At 35.8% G+C, this 21,334-nt stretch overlaps 1 protein-coding gene across 2 annotated transcripts in view; it reads left to right on the top strand.

The window, feature by feature from the left end:
- Nucleotides 1-21,334, top strand: part of SEC63 (SEC63 homolog, protein translocation regulator) — a 75,178-nt gene that overhangs the window by 34,333 nt on the left and 19,511 nt on the right. For both annotated transcript variants that reach the window (XM_001925479.7, XM_021090779.1), the window contains 11 exons: nucleotides 433-545; nucleotides 4,637-4,698; nucleotides 5,288-5,346; nucleotides 7,107-7,157; nucleotides 8,819-8,927; nucleotides 11,497-11,591; nucleotides 11,690-11,822; nucleotides 13,953-14,045; nucleotides 14,759-14,913; nucleotides 15,708-15,855; nucleotides 18,180-18,262. In XM_001925479.7, coding sequence (XP_001925514.4) covers nucleotides 433-545; nucleotides 4,637-4,698; nucleotides 5,288-5,346; nucleotides 7,107-7,157; nucleotides 8,819-8,927; nucleotides 11,497-11,591; nucleotides 11,690-11,822; nucleotides 13,953-14,045; nucleotides 14,759-14,913; nucleotides 15,708-15,855; nucleotides 18,180-18,262 — 1,101 coding nt within the window. The remainder of the gene's footprint in view (nucleotides 1-432; nucleotides 546-4,636; nucleotides 4,699-5,287; nucleotides 5,347-7,106; nucleotides 7,158-8,818; nucleotides 8,928-11,496; nucleotides 11,592-11,689; nucleotides 11,823-13,952; nucleotides 14,046-14,758; nucleotides 14,914-15,707; nucleotides 15,856-18,179; nucleotides 18,263-21,334) is intronic.

Genomic DNA, 21,334 nt, shown 5'->3' with positions numbered 1-21,334 from the left:
TTACGCCAGACAGAGCTGCAGCAATGCCGGATCCTTAACCCAGTGCACCACAGATTATTTCTTAAAAAGGAAGTTAACCTTTGATTTGAGGTTTTTTTTTAGCCAGACTTAATTTATTATGATCATTATTTGATATTTAAATGTCACTATCATTTTATTTTAGTGGCATTATATAATATCACTCTCAAGTCGGCGATGTCTAGGTTACTGCATGGTACATAATAGGTGGTCAATAAAACAAAATATATTGGACAAAGTAAATATTTTTATTCAGAAAATATCTGGGTGAAATTTATGGGGCAAGATATATATAGAATGAAGACTTTCTCTTTCTAAAAATATTGAATAGTTCAGTACTTGAAGTTCAAAGTGGTGTGGATTGTTTTTATAGCCTTGTACTTATTTTTACTAAAACAAAGCCTTTTCTTTTAGGGTGCAACAGTAGCAGAAATTAAGAAACAGTATCGTTTGCTATCACTTAAATATCATCCAGATAAAGGAGGTGATGAAGTTATGTTCATGAGAATAGCAAAAGCTTATGCAGCGTAAGTATTATAGGACCTGTTACACATTTTAAAAAGTGGTAAAGATAGTTTTCTTTTTGAATTAAAATAGTAATAAATAAAATAGTTGTCGAACACTTTTATTAATTGCTTACCTCATATGTTGTTTGTCATTTATAGAACTGGCTGACAAGCCTCAAGTGGTAATTTAGCTAAACCTTAATCTTAAGTATGCAGTAGTGCTTTTACAAGTTTGAGTTGGTTAAATTAAGTAGTAAGTGATATGTTAATTGAGCTATTTTTGAAGCATCCTGATTAGAAGAGGATATACTTACATCCTGTTTTTATTTCTAGACTTTTAATTAGGTTAGATGTATTTCTCTTGTTTTGGAATTGTAGCTTATTTCAGCTAAACTGTTTAAAGATGAGTTTAATTTTGGGGAAACAGGATAGAGATATGAAATTCAAAGTAGTTATTCCTTGAGTATTAATATTGTAAGAGATAAAAAGTTAGCTGAACTCTTCAGGACTCATGATAGGTGTATCCTACATAGCTCTTATGTTGAATTAAAGAATAAAATAGAGATGTTATGTTATCTGTTTTTTGAGGACTCAGTGACTTATAATTTTTTAAGCTACCTTAAAAAGTAGAAGTAAATAATAGTAGGATATAATAGCAGACGGTGAAAGTGTAATGTGAATGACAGAAGTTTGGGAAATACTGTCTTAGGCATTTTTGTGCTTAATAAAAGTATATTGACCCTATCTCCTCTCTGCCTCCTAGCCCCCTTTTGTGGATTGCTTGCCAATCTATGTGACTATGATTCTGAAATCAAGCAGTACTTCAGGAGCTTCTGAAGCATGCACTACATTTTCCTTTCTACACAGCAGATATCCTCCAGACTGCTGTCCTTCAATTTGTACCTCCTTTTCATCTTTTTTCAGTGTGTCATCTCTTCAAGCATTTTTCTTTGTTGCACAAGTATTGCAGTGCCTTAGTTGCTGTCTTGATGATTTTCAGAGGAAGTCAGATAGCCAAGATTAATTAGTAGTTTTAATTTTGGCGCTTTTGGTGCAGGCTTTTTTTTTTTTTTTTTTTTTTTTTTTTTTTTTTGCCCCTCAGTTTTCAGGTATTGTAACATTTTCAAGTTCACGATTTTGTTCTTAGGTTACTGGACATCTGACTCTGTGATGTATGGTCACTATTCTAAAAAGTACAGAAGAGTAATATATAGCCTTTGCTTTTAACTCAGTTATATGATCAAGATGTAGAATGTTTTTTATGTAAAATGTCTTAAGTAGTTTATGGTCTGTTAGTCGAATGAAGAAGGAAAATGGTTATGAAACCCAGAACTTTGAGTTATTGTAACTTAATGTAAGTCGATGAGTTAGAAGCATAAATTTTACTAAAGTTCTGAGTGATTGACTTGAAGCTACGGCCGTATATGTAACACTAGTAGCCTAAGTTACGTATTCAAGCAGCTTATGGAATGTAGTTACAGGCTTTGATTTACAAAGTTTTTCAGAATTTGCTTTGGTTATTCAGGCTGGGTTCTCTTATTTGCTCATTGTAATAAACAAGCTGGGTCATTCCTGTTTCTTTAGAACAGACTGTAACTGAAAGGGAAGGAGGTGTGGGTATTTTTGAGAAGTTAGATCAACTATTGAATTCTCTAGCTGTCTTCTGAATATAGTTGGACTTTCGTTTTAGGACATAAAACTTGTCTTTAAATTACTTTATAATGATTGGACAGCATGGATTAACATCCTTGAAGCTATTTTAATTTTTAAAAACTTTAAGTTTTTGTGTGTTCTTAACAAGTGGATTTGTAACTTGGCCCTACATAGCTAACTCAGGCCACAGATGTATAATTTAGTGAAAGCATTCTCTAGATCAGTATTTATAATCAGAGGTCTCTGAAATTGTATACAGAATTTCTGTGTATTTGTATATGTCCATTTTTTCCCCCCCAGGGCAAGAGGGGCATAGATTTCATTAGATTTCTAATAGGATCTATGATACAACATCCCTATCCCCAAAGTCAAGGGATATAATCATGTTTAGGAAACTTTATACTCATTGAATTAAAGTTGTTGTTTAAGCTTGTTATGTATAAATGTCACTAAAACCACATAGTTTTTAGATCTTAGGAATGGTATTATACTGAAGCACTAATAAGTAACAAGATCGGCTGCTTTCTTACACTGATTTTTTAAAAAATTGATAATTCCTTTGACTATACAGTATAGTTCCTGTTACATAACAGTATACAAGGTGGTTTAATGAATAAGTTAATGGAATTTTGATCAGGTGTGTGTGGAGGTTGAAAAATCGAGTACTTCTGTGATAAAAGCTATGCTTTATTTTGCAAAATCTGAGGGCATTGTATAGAGAGCAGAACAGTTTATGGTGCTGTCATCATTAGAAAGGCAGAAGGGGGTAGAGAGAATTATTTGGGGGAAAAGAATCTAATTAGGAAACAATATTGCAAGTAACAATAGCTAAAGCTCTGACTGGGATGGACAACTGAGGGAAACAAGGGCAAAATTTTTTGAGAAACATCCCTCCCTTAGCAGAAAAAGAATCTTAATTTTTGTTAACTTTCAGTATCTCTAATAATGACTTTCATTGGCTCCTCTATTTTACTGTGGTCTAAGTAGAGTTACAGTTGAATAAGGACTAAAGATGTCAAGGTACTTGTTTTCATAAAGGATTAAATTGATAAGTTTAAAAATATTTTCAAATCATTGAAAAATTTTTGTTTTATTAAAAGTACTTCTGCATTCTCTCAACTTGGAGCCTTATTGAATAGAAAATATGTTGTATCTTAAGTGTATATATTCTAGGAAATATGACTAAAATTAGATTTGAACATAAACACACTCTTGCCTGTTGGTCTACAAGAATGCCTTCCTTGTTATATTATTGGTTTGTGTGTGTGTGTGTCTCTACCCCCTTGTCTCCTTAACAACATTGTAGAGCTTTTGAAGGAGTTGAAGATTTCTTTCTTTCTTTTTTTTTTTTTTAAACATCTTTATTGGGACCTGTAATAGAACCATTTTCACTCTGTGCCTTGAGCCAATGACTAGGTCAGGGGTTATATTTATGTTTAGGTGTCACTTTCTTTCTTTTCTTATTATTATTTTTTTTTTTTTTTGGCATTTTAGGGCTGTACCTGCGGTATATGGAGGTTCCTGGGCTAGGGGTTGAATCAGAGCTGTAGCTGCAGGCCTGCGCCACAGCCATAGCAACACAGGATCCAAGCCGCTTCTGTGACCTATACCACAGCTCACAGCAACGCCGGATTCTTAACTGACTAAGTGAGGCCAGGGATCAAACCTGCGTCCTTATGGATGCTAGTCAGATTCGTTAACCACTGAGCCACAGTGGGAACTCCAGTCACTGTCCCTTTCATACTGTGTATGTTCAGAGGCTATTGCAGGTATTTTCCTAGTCCTACTGGCAATTGGCTTAGAAAATTGTGATCTTAGCACAATGCAAATGACCTTTTTCCACAGAAATGGAATTTTATAAGTGTTGTTCATTTTTTTTCTTTGAGAATGTGGTGCCAGTTTGGGGGATTATTATTGATCATATTTTAAGTTTATTTTTTAAAAATAGATTAATAATATAACCTATTTATAAACTAATATATTTGAAACTAATATAACATTGTAAGTCAGCTATACTCAAATAAAATTATTTTTCAAAAAGAAAAAATAGGTATATCATTATTAAAGTATAAACAGCTCATTGAAAAAATTTTGGGAAATTCATGTGTAAGATTTTAGATAGTCATCTATAATCCTCTGTGCCTTCCTAGAAGATGTAGTAGCCTTTAAAGTTCCATCTTCTGGCTCAAACTGGATAAACTTGAGAACTCATGAGCCAGCTGGGGGAACTCAATAGTTAGCATTGTATCAGGACTCGATAATTAGCATTTTCTGTTAGTGCAGAATTCCTTCCTCTCCTCTTCCTCCTTTTTTTTTTTTTTCTGATTTGCAGAGAGGTTTTTCTTGATTCTCTGATTTTATTCTCTTTAAGAAGTGAGTTGGTTCATTAATGGAGTATATGAGTACTTGTTTTTCAGATGTGGCTTCCTAATTTTGCACCTTTGTTCCTTTTATGCCAGTTTAACTGATGAAGAGTCCCGGAAAAATTGGGAAGAGTTTGGAAATCCAGATGGGCCTCAAGGTGTGGTAAATGATTAAAAAATACTGGGGTTATGGTATGTGTATATTATGAAAATATTAACTACATTGAAAAGAATTTTTGATTTTCTTAGTTGATAAATAGGAAAATTACAACCACAAGGAGTTTAGATATGTGAATTGAGTTCTTTCAATTAATTTTTACTTTATTTTTCTTTCTAGAGACTAGTTAGAAAGGTAGAACTTAGGTTGATTTGATGAGAGAAGTAGTCATTGTCATTATTCATCATTTCCACTTTAGTAGTTGATAAAAATTGGATACAAAATACCTGTTTTTCTTTACTGACTAAACATTTTCTCATGTATTTGAAGTGTTTATATAAACTCAGAATATATAAAAGAGTTTAGGTGTTTTGGGAAGAAGAAATTCACAATCTTAGAGTTTTTTTTTTTCCTTCTGGAAAAATTTAAAGTTTCGTATATAAGCCATATTTATCAACTTTTATGTAATGGGGACACACATAATAAGTTAGTCTCATCTTTTGTTGGGAAGAAGGGGGAGGCAAAATTTGGGGATATGAATAAATAAAACTGGAAGTGGAGACTCTTCAAAAACATTCTTCCCATTTTAGCCACGAGTTTTGGAATTGCCCTGCCAGCTTGGATAGTTGACCAGAAAAATTCAATTTTGGTGAGTACATTTAAATAAGACACATTATAATGCGTTTGACAGATCTTGGTAATAGAAAGAGACTTTTACCAAGAAAATACTGGTGAACTGTGTATTATGAAAACTGCTTTTTATATAATGGAAAAGAGAATTGATTTCCTGTTATTAGGTTGCTGATTTGGGGCAGTGTGTTCTAATGTAGTTTTGTAATCTTAAAGTTGCAGTGATTTCTTTTGGGAGTAGTTTCCACGATAGGGTCCTACCCTTGGTTTAGGAAACTACTCTTTTTTGTGATATCTACATTTATCTTAAGTAGTGCTCAAAATTTACATTATCCTTTATTCTACATTTATTCAGGCTAAATTACTTTTAATGTGTGTTAACATAATGGTGTATATTCTGTATGGTACTTCCGGAGGCAGTAGGATATCAAACTTCAGTCATTGATAAGACTGCAGCTCATAGAACATCAGGAGTTATATATATATATATATATATATATATATATGTATTTTTTTTTGTTGTTGTTTGTTTGTTTGTTTGTTTTTGTTTTTGTTTTTGTTTTTTAGGGCCGCACCCAGAGCATATGGAGGTTCCTAGCCTATGAATCAAATTGGAGCTTCAGCTGCCAGCCTATGCCACAGCCACAGCAACACAGGATCTGAGCTGCATCTGTGGCACAGCTCATGGCAACACCAGATCCTTAATCCACTGAGTGAGGCCAGGGATCAAACCTGCAACCTCATGGTTCCTAGTCGGATTAGTTTCTGTTGTGCCACAACCGGGAACGTTGGGAGTTATCTTAACATATTGTTCAGGAATTACTTATTTCTTTCTTGAAAATAATTATCTAGGACTTAGTTTTGAAGCAATAAAATACAGAATCCATACAGTCTGATTTGTTTTGAAAAATGGCTATTTAGTGTTATTTTGTGGCTATTTATTTACATGTTGTCTTCAAGGGATTTTGTTGTTGTATTCAAGCATGTTTATTATGTTTAGGATTATTCTGGGAGTACAAGAGAAAGTTAGCTGCCAGATTTGGGATCTAGCAGTATGACAAAAATCTTAAGACCAATGCAAAGGAGTTACTTGCAAACAGAGCATTATGTGTTATGTTTGATATTTAGGCAGAGGAACCAAGTTCTGTCATTTATTTCCAAGGCACTAACTACTTATCAAGGTGAACCTGGATGAATGATACAGTTCATCCTGAACAACAGGGGCTTAAATAAACTGTGTGGGTCCACGTATATGTGCATTTCTTTTTCAGTAAATATGGACTGTAGTACTACACAATTGATAGTTGAATCTGTGGATGCACAGATATAGAGGACCAACTGCAAAGTTATAGGTGGATTTTCCACTGCAAAGAGGTCAGTGTCCCAGCCACCATGTTGTTCAAGGGTCAGCTGAAGTTGGCACTCCCTGTCAGCATGTTTCACATCCATTGGTACAGAGGGCCTGCTGTTACCACTACTTCTTATAAAGGACTTGAGCATCCCTGAATTTTTGTGTTCTTGGATGTCTTGGAACCAGTTCCCCAAAAATACTGAGGGGCGACTACATATGATGCAAGTTCCTATCTGCCAAAGGAAAATAATAGTTACTTCTTCATAGAGTTTGAAAATAAGGATTAAATGAAATACTACATGAGGAGTACTTTTAATAGTGCCTCCTCCATTTTAGCCTCAAAACAAGTGTTCCTGAATTACATGAATGTTGTAATTTACCTGATGAATGCCTTTTTTTTTTTTTCTCTCTCTCCTTTTCAACTTAAGGTTTTACTTGTATATGGATTGGCATTCATGGTTATCCTTCCAGTTGTTGTGGTAAGTTCCAGTTCTTTTTATTAACATTTTTTAGGGAAAGGAATTGGTGGCATGCTTTGGAGTCTCCCTGTAAGATTGTAATTTGTATTAGAATATAATCCATTAGTCCTTGAATTTTAAGAATGTTATATTCAAATATATTTTAAAGGTCCCTCTAAAGTGATGTCACTTTAGTATGTTGAACCATACCTCCTCCTAATCTAAAAGTTACACACAAATGAGATAATGCAGAGATATTTAGAGTTTAAAATGGAAGTCTTCCCAACTCCATTTCTCTGTCAGAGATAGTCATTGCTATGTTTCGTGTTTTCCTTTTCAGATGTTTTTCCTATATAATATGTATACATACACACGAACTTTTTTTTTTTTTCACTGCCCCATGGCATATGGAGTCCCCAGGCCAGGGATCAGATTCAAGCCATAGTTTCCACCTGAGCTGCAGCTGTGCTAACGCTGTATCCTTAACCCACTGTGCTGGGCCAGGGATTGAACCTGTGTCCCAGTGCTCCCAAGACACTGATGATCCCGTTGTGCCATAGTGGGAACTCCACAGAACAACCTCGTTTTTGTTTTTGTTTTTGTTTTGCTTTTTAGGGCCACACCCATGACATGTGGAGATTCCCAGGCTAAAGGTCGAATCGGAGCTATAGCCATCAGCCTGTGCCACAGCCTCAGCAACGTGGGATCTGAGCTGTATCTGCAACCTACACCACAGGCCACGGCAACGCCAGATCCTCAACTCACTGAGCAAGGCCAAGGATGGAACCTGCAACCTCATGGTTACTAGTTGGATTGGGTTCTGCTGCACCACAATGTGAACTCCCAACCTTTTTAAAAACAGTTGCATTGTACCTCAATGTGTTGATACTGTAAAGTTAATGATTTTATTGATTACTTTTATGACTGGTGGTGTTATTTCTGATCGTACGGTTCAGTTGTGAGTCTTATAGTGAGGTTAACAATTAACCTGTCCTGCTGTCTTCATAGGATTGTTGAGGATCCAATTTTATGCAATAATGTGAATGAAAGTAGTATATCAGCTATTAAATTGCACCTACACTTGTCAAATGTTTATTGAAGACATGCTGTGTGTTAGGAACCAGCATGTTGCTTATAGCTATGGGTTGTTTCATTCCTATTTTGTCTTTAAACAATCTCTGGTGGAAATTTAAATGATTTAACCATATATATATATATATATATATATATATGTATATGGCGTGAGTTAGATTGGTGTTTAGGCATCAGGCGGTGTAAATATTTGCCAAATAAATCATTTCAAGTACATAAAAAAGGCATTTGTTTTCAAGAGTGAGTGTTTTGTTTTGTTTTGGTCTTCTTAGGGCCACACCTGTGGCATATGGAGGTTCCCAGGCTACGGGTTGAATCGAAGCTCTAACTGTTGGCTTATGCCACAGCTACAGCAAGGTGGGATCCAAGCCGCATCTATGACGTACACTGCAGCTCATGGCAATGCCAGATCTTTAACCCATCTTCATGGATTCTAGTTGGGTTTGTTATCACTGAGCCACAATGGGAACTCCAAGAGCGATGTTTTTTTTAATTGGTTTACGAACATAAAGTTTGACTGTAAATATATGAGTTAACATTTATTGGGGTTTTTATGCTTTATTTCTTGTTTAATTTTATTTGTGTTTTAGGGCTCTTGGTGGTATCGCTCAATACGCTATAGTGGAGACCAGATTCTAATACGCACAACACAGATTTATACATACTTTGTTTATAAAACCCGAAATATGGATATGAAACGTAAGTAAATTTAAGTAACTGTGATATTAGATTATTTTCGGAGTCATTTATGTGGAGTTGATATATATTCAACTGGAAAAATTCTATTTTACCGTTTTAATTCAGTTCATTATAACTAAAGCTGGAGGAAAATGCCAACATCCTTTATCACATTTCTTGATCTGTGTCCTATTATTCCCATTTACCCAGCTGTATGTATGTATGTATGTATGTGTGTGTGTGTGTGTATATATATATATATATATATTTTCCCCATGTATGTATGTATGTATGTATGTGTGTGTATATATATATTTTTTTTTTTTTTTTTCCCCATTTTCCCCATTTTTTGGTAAAGCTTCTTGTGGACTAATTTTGTAATAATACCAGTAAACATTTCTTTCTTTCTTTCTTTCTTTCTTTCTTTTTTTTTAAATGTCTTTTTGCCTTTTCTAGGAACACTCCCACGGCATATGGAGGTTCCCAGGCTAGGGGTCGAATCGGAGCTGGGGTTGCCGGCCTACGCCACAGCCACGGCAATGCCGGATCTGAGCCGCGGCTGTGACCTACACCACAGCTCATGGCAACGCCGGATCCTTAACCCACTGAGCAAGGCCAGGGATCTAACCCGCAACCTCATGGTTCCCCGTTGGATTCGTTAACCACTGAGTCACGATGGGAACTCCATATTTCTTGAGTATTTGTTGCTAGGCACTACATATGTATTAACTCCTTAACTCATTTAATCTTTGTATACTCCTATAAGTGATGTTTTTAAACATTTTGTAGATGAGGATACACAGTAAATGACAGAGCCAGGACTGAACCCAGGCAATGTGATTCCTAAGCTCTAAACCAGTACATTATACTGTGTTCATCGTATAAAATAAGTAGATGTCTTAGGGGTGTTGAGAGAGATCTGCCAGAATATTTCATTCCCAGAGTCTTATTTCAGAATTTATTATGGAAAAAAAAAAAGGTACCATCCTAAATACTTTCTTTGATCCCATAAAGCTAACATTGTAAATTTTATCCCTGGAGTATGTAGTATTTCCTTTCAGAATCATTGCTCTGTAGAAATTATAGATAGACATCTCCCTTCCCCTCCTTAAAAAAAAAAAAGAAGAAGAAGAAGACAAAGATTTTAAAATTGTGCCTCGCTGGAGCATGTGTTTTTGTTTTTTGTTTTTTGTTTTTTTCCCAGCTGTGGCACATGGAAATTCCTGGGCCAGGGATTGAACCTGTACCATAGCAGTGACCCAAGCTGCTATAGTGACAGCATCAGATCCTTAACCTGCTATGCCACAAGGAAACCTTTAGAAGATGCATTTTTGTTCCAAAAATTGGAGTGGACTTTTTCGTATTTTGTTTTTGCCAATTTTACTAACTTTCTTGGTAATGAGAAAGAGACTTCTCAGCTCCTCAGGGTCATATGTCTGTGTGAGATGATCTTATATTTCTGAAGAATGAGCAGATCTTTTATTTCTGAGGAATGAGTGAATGTTACCCTCCCTTATGCACAGGCCCACTCTTCCTTTTGCTGGACTGAAATATTAATATATAAGCCTATTCCCTCATGAAAATGTTCCATGTTTGTCATCTGTTTTAATGTGTTATTCAGGTCAGTGATTTTGATTGCTGCTTCATTTTTGAGGGTGGTACTTAGTCTTACACAATTCTGTCAGAAAAGCATTGTTTAGCTAGTAGATTTCGCTCTATATCCTTGGTTTTAGCATTGGCATCATTTATATAGCTGTCTAGGAACAGTTGTTTTCATGCAAACATTCGAGAATAGTAATAGTCAAAGCTTGCACACATTGTTATATTGACTGTGTGTCAGGCCCATTTGAAGAAACTGAAGCTCATAGAGAGGTGAAGAATATTGTGTCAGGCTATTCCACTAGGAAGTGAAAACTCCAAGGTGTACATACTTAATGTCTATACTGTCCTGAATTCTTGTGAGGATGTTACATGTATTTTCTGCTGTGAGGTAAGATTGATGACAATAGTGTCAGTCATTAAAGAGTTTGTATGGACTAATGAGAGTAATGCTAATGTATGTGACCTCAAATCATGTGTGTTTGAAGGAACACTATTCCTACAAAACCCTCCAGGGTTCCATAATAAACATTTCTATAAATTAGTGTATTTTAGTTTATTCAAGGCTCTGAGGAGTCATGAAGTGAAGAAACCTGAAACTCCTTTTAACTATTTCTCAGCTTTATTTAATCATAGAGCCTCCCCCCCTTTTAAAAAGCAGTAACATCACATAGAACACTTAACACTGTATAGAAAGTTTCTCTGGAATACAGGCTTAGGTTTAGAAACAGATGCTATTTGTAGTGATTTTAATGCACCTAGTTGCTTCTGGGCCCTATTCACTTGTGATAGGTAGTATTGCACACATTTTAAAAAATGAGATGTTTCTTCTTTTATGGAAGAAATTTAATACTTGTTAATAGTGGAGTTCAGATGCTTTTAGCATTATGTGTGATTGGAAGACTACCTCACTCTAGATTAATCACATATCATAGGGGAAATTAATAGGTGAGCAGATTTATTTATCTTCATATTTCTTTTGTTTTCTTAGGTCTTATCATGGTTTTGGCTGGAGCCTCTGAATTTGATCCTCAGTATAATAAAGATGCCACAAGCAGACCAACAGATAATATTCTAATACCTCAGGTTAGGCTTGCTTCCCAATTCCTTGGTAAACATTTAAGCATTGAAGTTAATTCTTTTTAATGTATACATTATTTGAATAATGATTTTATTTATTCTAGCTAATCAGAGAAATTGGCAGCATTAATTTAAAGAAGAATGAGCCTCCACTTACCTGCCCATATAGTCTGAAGGCCAGAGTTCTTTTACTGTCTCATCTTGCTAGAATGAAGATTCCTGAGACTCTTGAAGAAGGTATTTGTGATTCTAATATCTGTAGGGTTTTAGTGGTACAAAAGCAGTGGACTTAATTAGATCTCATGGTGCAGTGTTTTTGTCACAGTTCTTTTTTGCTCAATCAGATAATTACTCAAGGACCTTTTAAAAGCAAATGTATATGCTACATACATAATTACTTCACAAATTCTTTGAAGATCTTAGTAAGTCAGGTGTTTCAGCAAATGTTAAAATGTAGCATTTCAAGGTGAGAGAATACTTTATATGAGAAATGTTTGGTCATTTGCAGATTATGCAATAATTACTCATGATTCTTTATAATAGGATTTTTATAAACTTTTTAGGGGGAGAAAAAATGGGTTTCACAAGAGTTATCTCAATCAACACCACCACTACCACCACTACTCCAGTAGTAGTTATCAATAAAGTGTCTGTTTAATGTTTATTTAAAGCTTCATAAATACTTGAAGCTATTTATTCTACTTAAAAGTAGGGGATTGGGACAGTGGTGTTTTCAGGGACGTCATGAATGAGTGTCATCTCTTTTCATTTGCATTCTTTTTCTTTCTGTCTTTTTTTTCCCTTGGGCCACAAGTGCGACATATGGAGGTTCCCTGGCTAGGGGTCGATTCAGAGCTACAGCTGCTGGCTTATACCACAGCCACAGCAACAGGGGATCCAGGCCATGTCTGTGACCCATGCCATAGCTCACAGCCATGGCAGATTCTTAACCTACTGAGCAGGGCCAGAGATTGAAACTGCATCTTCAGTGGATAATAAATGGGTTCTTTCTGCTGTTCCACAGTGGGAACTTCTCACTTAAATTATTTCTATTGAAAGTTTTTTTACTTTTTAGGGCCGCACCTGCTGCATGTGGAAGTTCCTAGGCTAGTGGTGAATGGGAGCTGCAGCAACTGACCTAAGTCACAGCCACAGCAGTGCCAGATCTGAGCTACACTCTGGGACCTACACCACAGCTCATGGCAGTGCCCGATCCTTAACCCACTGACTGAGGCCAGGGATTGAACCCATGTCCTCATGGATACTAGTCGGGTTTATAACCACTGAACCACAACGTGAACTCCTTAATTGAAAGTTTTTTTAAAAAGTTGTTGTCCTTAGGGAATAAATTTTCTTTTCTGAATGAACCACCCCATCCCATCCACAACCTTTAAGCCAGTCATGCAATCAAATGCTTTTGAAAACAAGGTTAATTGATGCTCTGTGGTTAATGACAGGATAGGCTACTTATGATGGAATGAAGGACCACTATTCAGGCATTGTGTATTGGAGTTGCAAGTTAACTAGTAATGCTGTTCCTAATGTTCTGTACAGTTTTGGAACCATTTCCATTTTACCAGTTAAGAAACAGGGGACAGATTTTTTTAAGGTAGATTTAATCATTATTATATGCCATAGGTATAAAAGAGTGTCTCCCTCTTCTCCTGTCCACCTCTCTCTCCATTTAGTTGACATTTATTCTCAGCTTAGTCTTTGGACATATCTGTAATTACAGAACCCTAGGTGCACAAGAGGAAAGATTTTTAAGTTCTTAAATTAGTAAGATTATGGTTAAATTTATTTATTTATTTATTTATTTTTTGTCTTTTGTTGTTGTTGTTGTTGTTGCTATTTCTTGGGCCGCTCCCGTGGCATATGGAGGTTCCCAGGCTAGGGGTTGAACCGGCCTACACCAGAGCCACAGCAACGCGGGATCCGAGCCGCGTCTGCAACCTACACCACAGCTCACGGCAATGCCGGATCGTTAACCCACTGAGCAAGGGCAGGGACCGAACCCACACCTCATGGTTCCTAGTCGGATTCGTTAACCACTGCGCCACAACGGGAACTCCTATGGTTAAATTTAAAATTAAGATAGTTTCCAAAAGAAAAAGCTAGGAAGTAATTTATAAAGCTCAACGCCATAATATTAAAGTTTGCCTTTGAAAATCTGACCTGGGGTTTTGTGATTGATCTTTGATATAGTGCCATTGAGGAGAAACTATTGTGCTCAACCTGTAAAATTCTGATTATATGAAAAACTTGTGGGACAGTTTAAATTTAGCATTAGTCTTAGACCACAGGTGATAAAGATGTTTTGACTATAAAGGAAGAATGATTTACTTCAGGTATTTTATTATTTTGCAGATCAGCAGTTTATGTTGAAAAAATGCCCTGCTCTACTTCAAGAAATGGTTAATGTAATCTGCCAACTGATAATAATGGCCCGGAGCCGTGAAGGTGAGGAGGAAGCATAATTATGTTCTCCGTTTTTTTTGCAAGCACATACAGATTGCACTTCATAGTTTTAAGATTTATGGGTACTTAGTAATTTTGTCTGTAAGTTGAATCAGCTTTCCCAGTTTTGTTCATGGTTTTTCTTATTTCTTTCCTGTATTTTCCATTACATAAAATATCACAATTTATTGTTGAATTTATTTTTTTAATTGTTTTATTGTTTATTGTTTTCCTTCCTCTGAATATTTTTAGAACTAGTTTAACAATGAGTTTGAAATAATTATTTAAGTGATGTAAGAATGATTCATCTGACATGTAGTGTTCTTTGCATGAAGGGAAAAAAGATCAATGGAGTTTGTGGTCACTAATGGAAAGAAACCCTTAAAAGAAATGGTGGTGTTTGTTGTTAGGGACGATGTCAGTTTTTGGCATGATGTCAGTATGTTCTTGATAACAATAATGTCTGATAATTTACTATTTTTGGAAGTGATGCAAATACTGTTTTCAGTGCTTCTTGTTGGATAATGTGTACTTGACCGAGTTTCTTTATTTTCTGTGTCTTATCCAGTAACTTTTAAAAGAAAATCAATACCATGATCATAAAATTTGAGGTGTTAAGGATGTTTACATGTATCTTGTTTTTGTGATGAGTTGTGTACTCCTGAACATATAAAAAGTCCAGCCCTGTTTTTGCTTTTCCTTCTGTTCTTTCTAAGAAAGGGAGTTTCGTGCTCCAACTTTGGCATCCCTGGAAAACTGCATGAAGCTTTCCCAAATGGCTGTGCAGGGCCTTCAGCAGTTTAAGTCACCCCTTCTCCAACTCCCTCACATTGAAGAGGACAATCTTAGAAGGGTTTCTAATCACAAAAAGGTAATTCTTTGCTACTTTAAATTACTTTAAGCAGCTTGTCATACCATTTAAAGATAACATGAATGAAAAAATTTCTAGGAATGGTTATTATGAACTTCTCAGGTTTACAGCGTTTTAAACATTCTAAAACTATCCCTCAGGTAGTTCCGTTAACACTTTCTTGATTAGGTATTTTACAATATTTTACTACTGTAATGATTTATTACTGTGGTGGTCAGTGTATTTAGCAGTTAACACTTTGTTCTTTTTGTTGCCAAAAATAATTGTACTAATTAAAATGTACTGTACACTTTATATTTATTTCATTTGTGGCTTAAAGGTCAGGCAGTAGTTTATTAGTTGAGTGTGAACAAAAAAAATCACGCATTCAAAAAAGAAGTATATCAGAGTTCCTGTTGTGGTGCAGCGGAAACAACTCTGACTAGGAACCCATGAGGTTGTGGGTTTGATCCCTGGCCTCAATCAGTGGGTTAAGGATCTGGCATTGCCGTGAGCTGTGGTGTAGGTCGCAGACGAGGCTTGGATCTGGTGTTGCTGTGGCTGTGGCGTAGGCTGGCGGTTACCCCTCTTATTCAGCCCTTAGTCTGGGAACCTCCGTATGCCTCAGGTGTGGCCCTAAAAAGACAAAAAAAGAAAAAGGCCTTGAAATGCGTAAAATTGTATTTTTCTGTTTTGAAATGTATATTATCCTTAACATTTGTCTAAATGTTGGATTTTTTTTTTAGTAAACATGCTAACTTTTATGAAGAGTTTTATGATGTTGGAATTTATTTTCTCTCTCTTTTTAAATTTAGTACAAAATTAAGACTATCCAGGATTTGGTGAGTTTAAAAGAATCAGATCGTCACAATCTGTTGCACTTCCTCGAAGATGAAAAATATGAAGAGGTTATGGCTGTCCTTGGGAGTTTCCCGTATGTGACTATGGACATAAAATCACAGGGTGAGTGGGAGGTTTCCTGTTGCTTCCCTTTTGATAGATTGCCTCTTGTTTATTTAGCTCAAGATTCTCAAAATACTTCATTTAATAACATAACTTTTAATTAGACTTTGCAGAACTGTAGTTTACCTGTCAGATTTACTGCAATGGAAAATGATGTATATACATTGTAGTTTTGAGAATCCTACATTTATTATCCTCATAATGGGATTAGGTTTAAGGACTCTTCCCTAGTTCAACTTTTATGAAGATCTTTTTTTAATTGCTCAATGAATTTTATTACATTTATAGGTGTACCACAATCATCACAACCAAATTTTATAGCATTTCCATCCCAAACCCTCTCTGCATCCTTGCACCCCACAACCTGTCTCATTTGGAAACCATAAGTTTTTCAAAGTCTGTGAATCAGTATCTATTCTGCAAAGAAGTTCATTGTGTCCTTTTTTTAGATTCCACATGTAAGTGTTAGCGTTTGATATTGGTGTCTCATTGTCTGACTGACTTCACGTAGCATGGTAATTTCTAGGTCCATCCATGTTGCTGCAAATGCCGTTATTTCTTTCCTTTTAAAGGCTGAGTAATATTCCATTGTCTATAGGTACCACATCTTCTTTATCCACTCCTCTGTCGATGGACATTTAGGTTGTCTTGGCTATCGCAAATAGTGCTGCAGTGAACATTGGAGTACATGTGTCTTTGCGAGTTGTGGTTTTCTCTGGTTAGATACCCAGGAGTGGGATTGCTAGATCAGATGGTAGTTCTGTTTTTAGTTTTCTGAGGAATCTCCATACAGTTTTCTACAATGGTTGCACCAATTTATGTTCCCACCAACAGTGTAATAGGGTTCCTTTTTCTCCCACAACTTTTATGAAGACCATAACTTTTCACAGAATGAAAGAGACTTCCAGATGTAGTGAAAGGTATTTGAAATATACCTATTGTTAGTATAAAATTACTTTAAAAAAAAGTCTTATTTATATTAATTAGGCCTTGGAAATTACTGTGCTTTATGCCGCATTTCATGTGTTTTTTCTTGACTTTCTATCTTGGAGTGAAAAAAAAAAAAAAAGACAGTTTTTCTCCCTACATAATTTTCTTGTGTGTCCCATTTTATAGCTGAACATATCTTCAAATGGTGAGAGAATTAGAGATTATCTGCTTCATTCCTTCATTGTGATATTGTTCTGAGCTTTGACATTTACTAAGTTGCTGTTGTGAGAACATTCTTGCGGGGGCGTCAAGAAAACAAAGATGTATTAGAATCGTTTCTGTCTTTAAAGGGCTTATAGTTAAGTTTATTTTATTATTAGACTTGTGGGGTCGTATGTGTGGCAAATGTAGTTTTTAAAAAATTAAAAATTGCAGAAACATTGCAAAAATATTTTAAGGTGCTTTTTAATATAAGAAATATTTTGAAGTTCTTGCCTTAAAAAAAAGTATCTTTGATGTTGCTTAGAATGCTAGTATTTTTTTTTTTTTCTTTTTAGGCTGCACCTGTGGCATATGGAAGTTCAGGTTCCCAGGCTAGGGGTCCAGTCGGAGCTACATACAGCTGCTGGCCTACACTGCAGCCACACTTCATCAGATCCGAGCCGGATCTGTGACCTGCACCACAGCTTACTGCAACACCAGATCCTTAACCCACTGATTGAGGCCAGGAATCAAACCCATGGATATTAGTAGTGTTCATTTCCACTGCATCAAAACAGAAACTCCTAGGATACTAGTCTGATCATACAGGTAAAATCTTATGAATATAAAGTTTGCACAGTTTAATTGAGTGACAGAATGAGACTGAGAGAAAGCTATGGTAGTCCTCACATTATACACTGTTTTAAAAGATCTGAGTTTGAAACTTGGCAGTGCCAAAAGATCTGTTATGTGACTTTAGGCATTTCACTTTATTTCTGAACATCTGTTTCTTCTTTAAAGTGGAAATGATAATAATGCTTCAAGGAGTTCCCTTGTGGCACAGTGGGTTATGGATCTTGGCATTGTCAGTGCAGCTGCTTGGGTTGCTGCTGTGGTATGGATAGGTTGGATCCCTGGCCTAGGAACTTCCGCATGTCATGAGTGGGGCTAAAAAAAAAAGCTTCATAGATCTAGTTTAAGGATTAAATCAGTACATTGTTGAAGGCATCTACTTGAGAGCTTTATACAAAGTGTATAGGCAATAATTTTTTTTTTTTAATACAGTGTGTTTAAAATTCTATATGTTTGAAATACTGAAGTACCAGCTTGACTTGGGTAAGTTAAATTTTGCTGTTTGCCTTAACATAGAGATTGATTTTTATTTTTAAACTCTACTTTTTTTGCTTTTATAGTACTGGATGATGAAGATAGCAACAACATCACAGTAGGATCCTTAGTTACAGTGTTGGTTAAATTGACAAGGCAAACAATGGCAGTAAGTAGTCTGTGTTTTTATGCTTTGAAAGTTATGTGTTAAGGTTTTTATATTTATTTCTTCATTTTAAGTTATACATTCCAGTCAAAACTATTGTAGCAAAATGTAATTTTGCAAGTTCTGTTAGCTGTTTTGTAATTTTAATTTTCATAGTTTTCACACATATAAAGTTGGAAAATAGATTAATTCTTCATGTGATGATTTGTTAATTCCATATAAAACGTTATAATAAACATGAGGGTGTCTTTCTTAAACTGTAAAGGGCTGTACAGAGATTAATTATTGATTATTGTTGAGAATTTCATTACCTGCTCTTTTTTAGTCAATTTTTGAGAATTTACTCTTATTTTTTATTTTAAAAAGTACAGTAAAAAATGGCATTTTTCCCATTATGTGAAAAGTTCATGACTGGGAAAAAAATTCAGACGATGCAGAAAAATATAGGAAGTAATTAAAATCACCTAAAATTCTACCACTCTGAGATCATCAAATTTAAAGCTTATTCCCACCACCGCCTTTTTTAATGGCCACACCTGCTGCAAATGGAAGTTCCTGGCCAGGGATTGACTCTGAGCTGCTCCTGTAACCTGTCCTGCAGTGCTGGATCCTTTAACCCACTGTGGTGGGCTGGGGATTGAACTCAAGCCTCTTCAGCAGATTAACTCACTGCACCATAGTGGGAACTCTTGAATCTTAACTCTTTAGATAGCTTGATTTGTAACTAGCCACAGAGTTAAATGATTTTTTTTTTTTTTCATGGATCCTTTAACTCACCTCTCCCTGCCCCCCTCAGGAAAGCTCCTTGTCAGACCTAGATGACCAGATTTCAGTCTTGTATAAATCCTGTCATATCTTTCTCCATGCTCCTATTTAATATCTGGACCTTTATAGTGCATATACATACACACACACACACACACACACACACACACATATATATATACTGGTACTTTTCTCATTCTTTTTCATTAAATCCAATCATATTGTAGTTTGGGGTTAATAGATTTACGTATTACATTTGGAATGGATAAGCAATGAAATCCTGGTCTTTGCACAGGGAACTATATCTAGTCACTTGTGATGGAACATGAGGATAATGTGTGAGAAAAAGAATGTGTGTGTGTGTGTGTGTATGACTGGGTTACTTTGCTGTACAGTAGAAAATTGACAGAACATTGTAAACCAACTATAATGAAAAAAAAAAAAAAAATAGGGAGTTCCCGTAGTTGCTCGGTGGAAACAAATCTGACTAGTAACCATGAGGGTGCAGGTTCAATTCCTGGCGTTGCTCAGTGGGTTAGGGATCCAGCGTTGCCATGAGCTGTGGTGTAGGTCGAAGACGTGGCTTGGATTCCGAGTTGCTGTGGCTGTGGTGTAGGCAGGTGGTACAGCTCTATTTTGACCCCTAGTCTGGAAACTTCCACATGCTGAGGGTGCGGCCCTAAAAAGCCTAAATAAATAAATAAATAAATAAATAAATAAATAAATCCAATCCTATTGTAAATGTTTCCTACATTGTTTTTCTCAGTTTCTATTACGTATTTATATTACCTCCCAAGCCAAGCCAACTGTAACTCCTAAGTTTCAACTATAATTGTAATAGATGGTAGTATTTCAATTCAGTTTTATTCAACCAGTGGTAGATTTTAGCCTATTACTTTGGGATCTCTGGGCATCTGCCAGAAATGTATGCTGCATTTAAAACCCATGTTTGAAACCTCTGGTAGGAAAGGTGTATTTTGAACATGTCGGAGAGGCTGATTTTATGGCGGCAGGTGTTAAGGAAGCATTCATATTAGGGACACTGGATGAGAGGTGCCTCCTGGGAGAAGAGGAAACCCTAAGCCAGTGGCCAGGATTGGGTTTGGAATTCGAACTTATACTACCCATATGCTTTGAAATTCTCAGCCTAAGAAATGAGCACAAAACTTGCCTTGGGCTGTTGATACTTCTGGAGTGGTTGGTAGAAGAAAAAGCAGAAGTACTCTGGCGAAAGGGAAGGAATCAAGTTTTTATCTTTCAATTCTAGTATCAATTATATCTCACTGTAATTAGGTATTAGAACCTAACTAATAAGTGAAGAAATGAAGCAGAGATGATAATACTAGGTGAGGGGCTGGCAGACTTTATCTGTGAAGGTAAATATTGCCAATTTTTACAAGCCATGCAGTCTCTTTAACAACTGCTAAACTCTCAAATGAGCGTGGTCATTCTAGTAAAACTTTGTTTAAAAAGCTGGCAGTGGGCCATAGTTTGCTGGCCTCTGCCTTAGGCCAACAGTTTAGGGCCCAGCATCATTGTTTTTACTTGTTAGCTTTAATAATTCTAGGGAGTTTATGAAACATAACCCACATTGTTGACGTCTTCTAATACAGATTCTTACTGGATTCTTATTGGATTTCAAAACCTAAATTTATAGCTTCTGTACTGATTCTAAATGGATTATTTGGTAGGTGGGTATGTTGTTAGGATTTGTAGATTTCTTGGTATTGCACTTCTTTCTTTTTAATCTTTTTTTCTGTCTTTTTTTTTTTTTTTAAGGGCCACACCCTTGGCATATGGAGGTTCCCAGGGTAGGGGTCCAATCGGGGCTGTAGCCACTGGCCTACGCTGCAGCCAGTGGCGTAGGATCCAAGCTGCGTCTGTGACCTATACCATAGCTCACGGCAACGCCAGATCCTTAACCCGCTGAGCTAGGCCAGGGATCAAACCCATGTCCTTGTGGATGCTAGTTGGATTTGTTATCTGCTGAGCCATGATGGGAACTCCAGTATTCCACTTCTTAGTTATATCAGTAATATCGGCAATATCACTTACAATCATAAATAAATACTGGTCTCATGAAGTTTTAATGTTAGAAAATAACAATATACTCAAATTCTCATAATTTTAAAGTAGTCATATCTGATTACTATTTGTATAAAAGAGAAAATTTTAAATTTAAATTATACAATAGGACTGACTTTATAATGAATTTACATATTTTATATCATTTATAAATTTAAGTAGACTTTACTTTTCAAACTATACTCAAGAGATGTGACATATTTCAGAAGGTAACTTCTAAAGTAT

This window comes from Sus scrofa, chromosome 1 (genome assembly GCF_000003025.6).
Source record: "Sus scrofa isolate TJ Tabasco breed Duroc chromosome 1, Sscrofa11.1, whole genome shotgun sequence".
In the NCBI taxonomy this organism is placed as follows: Eukaryota; Metazoa; Chordata; class Mammalia; order Artiodactyla; family Suidae; genus Sus; species Sus scrofa.
This window is presented reverse-complemented; position numbering and strand designations above follow the sequence as displayed.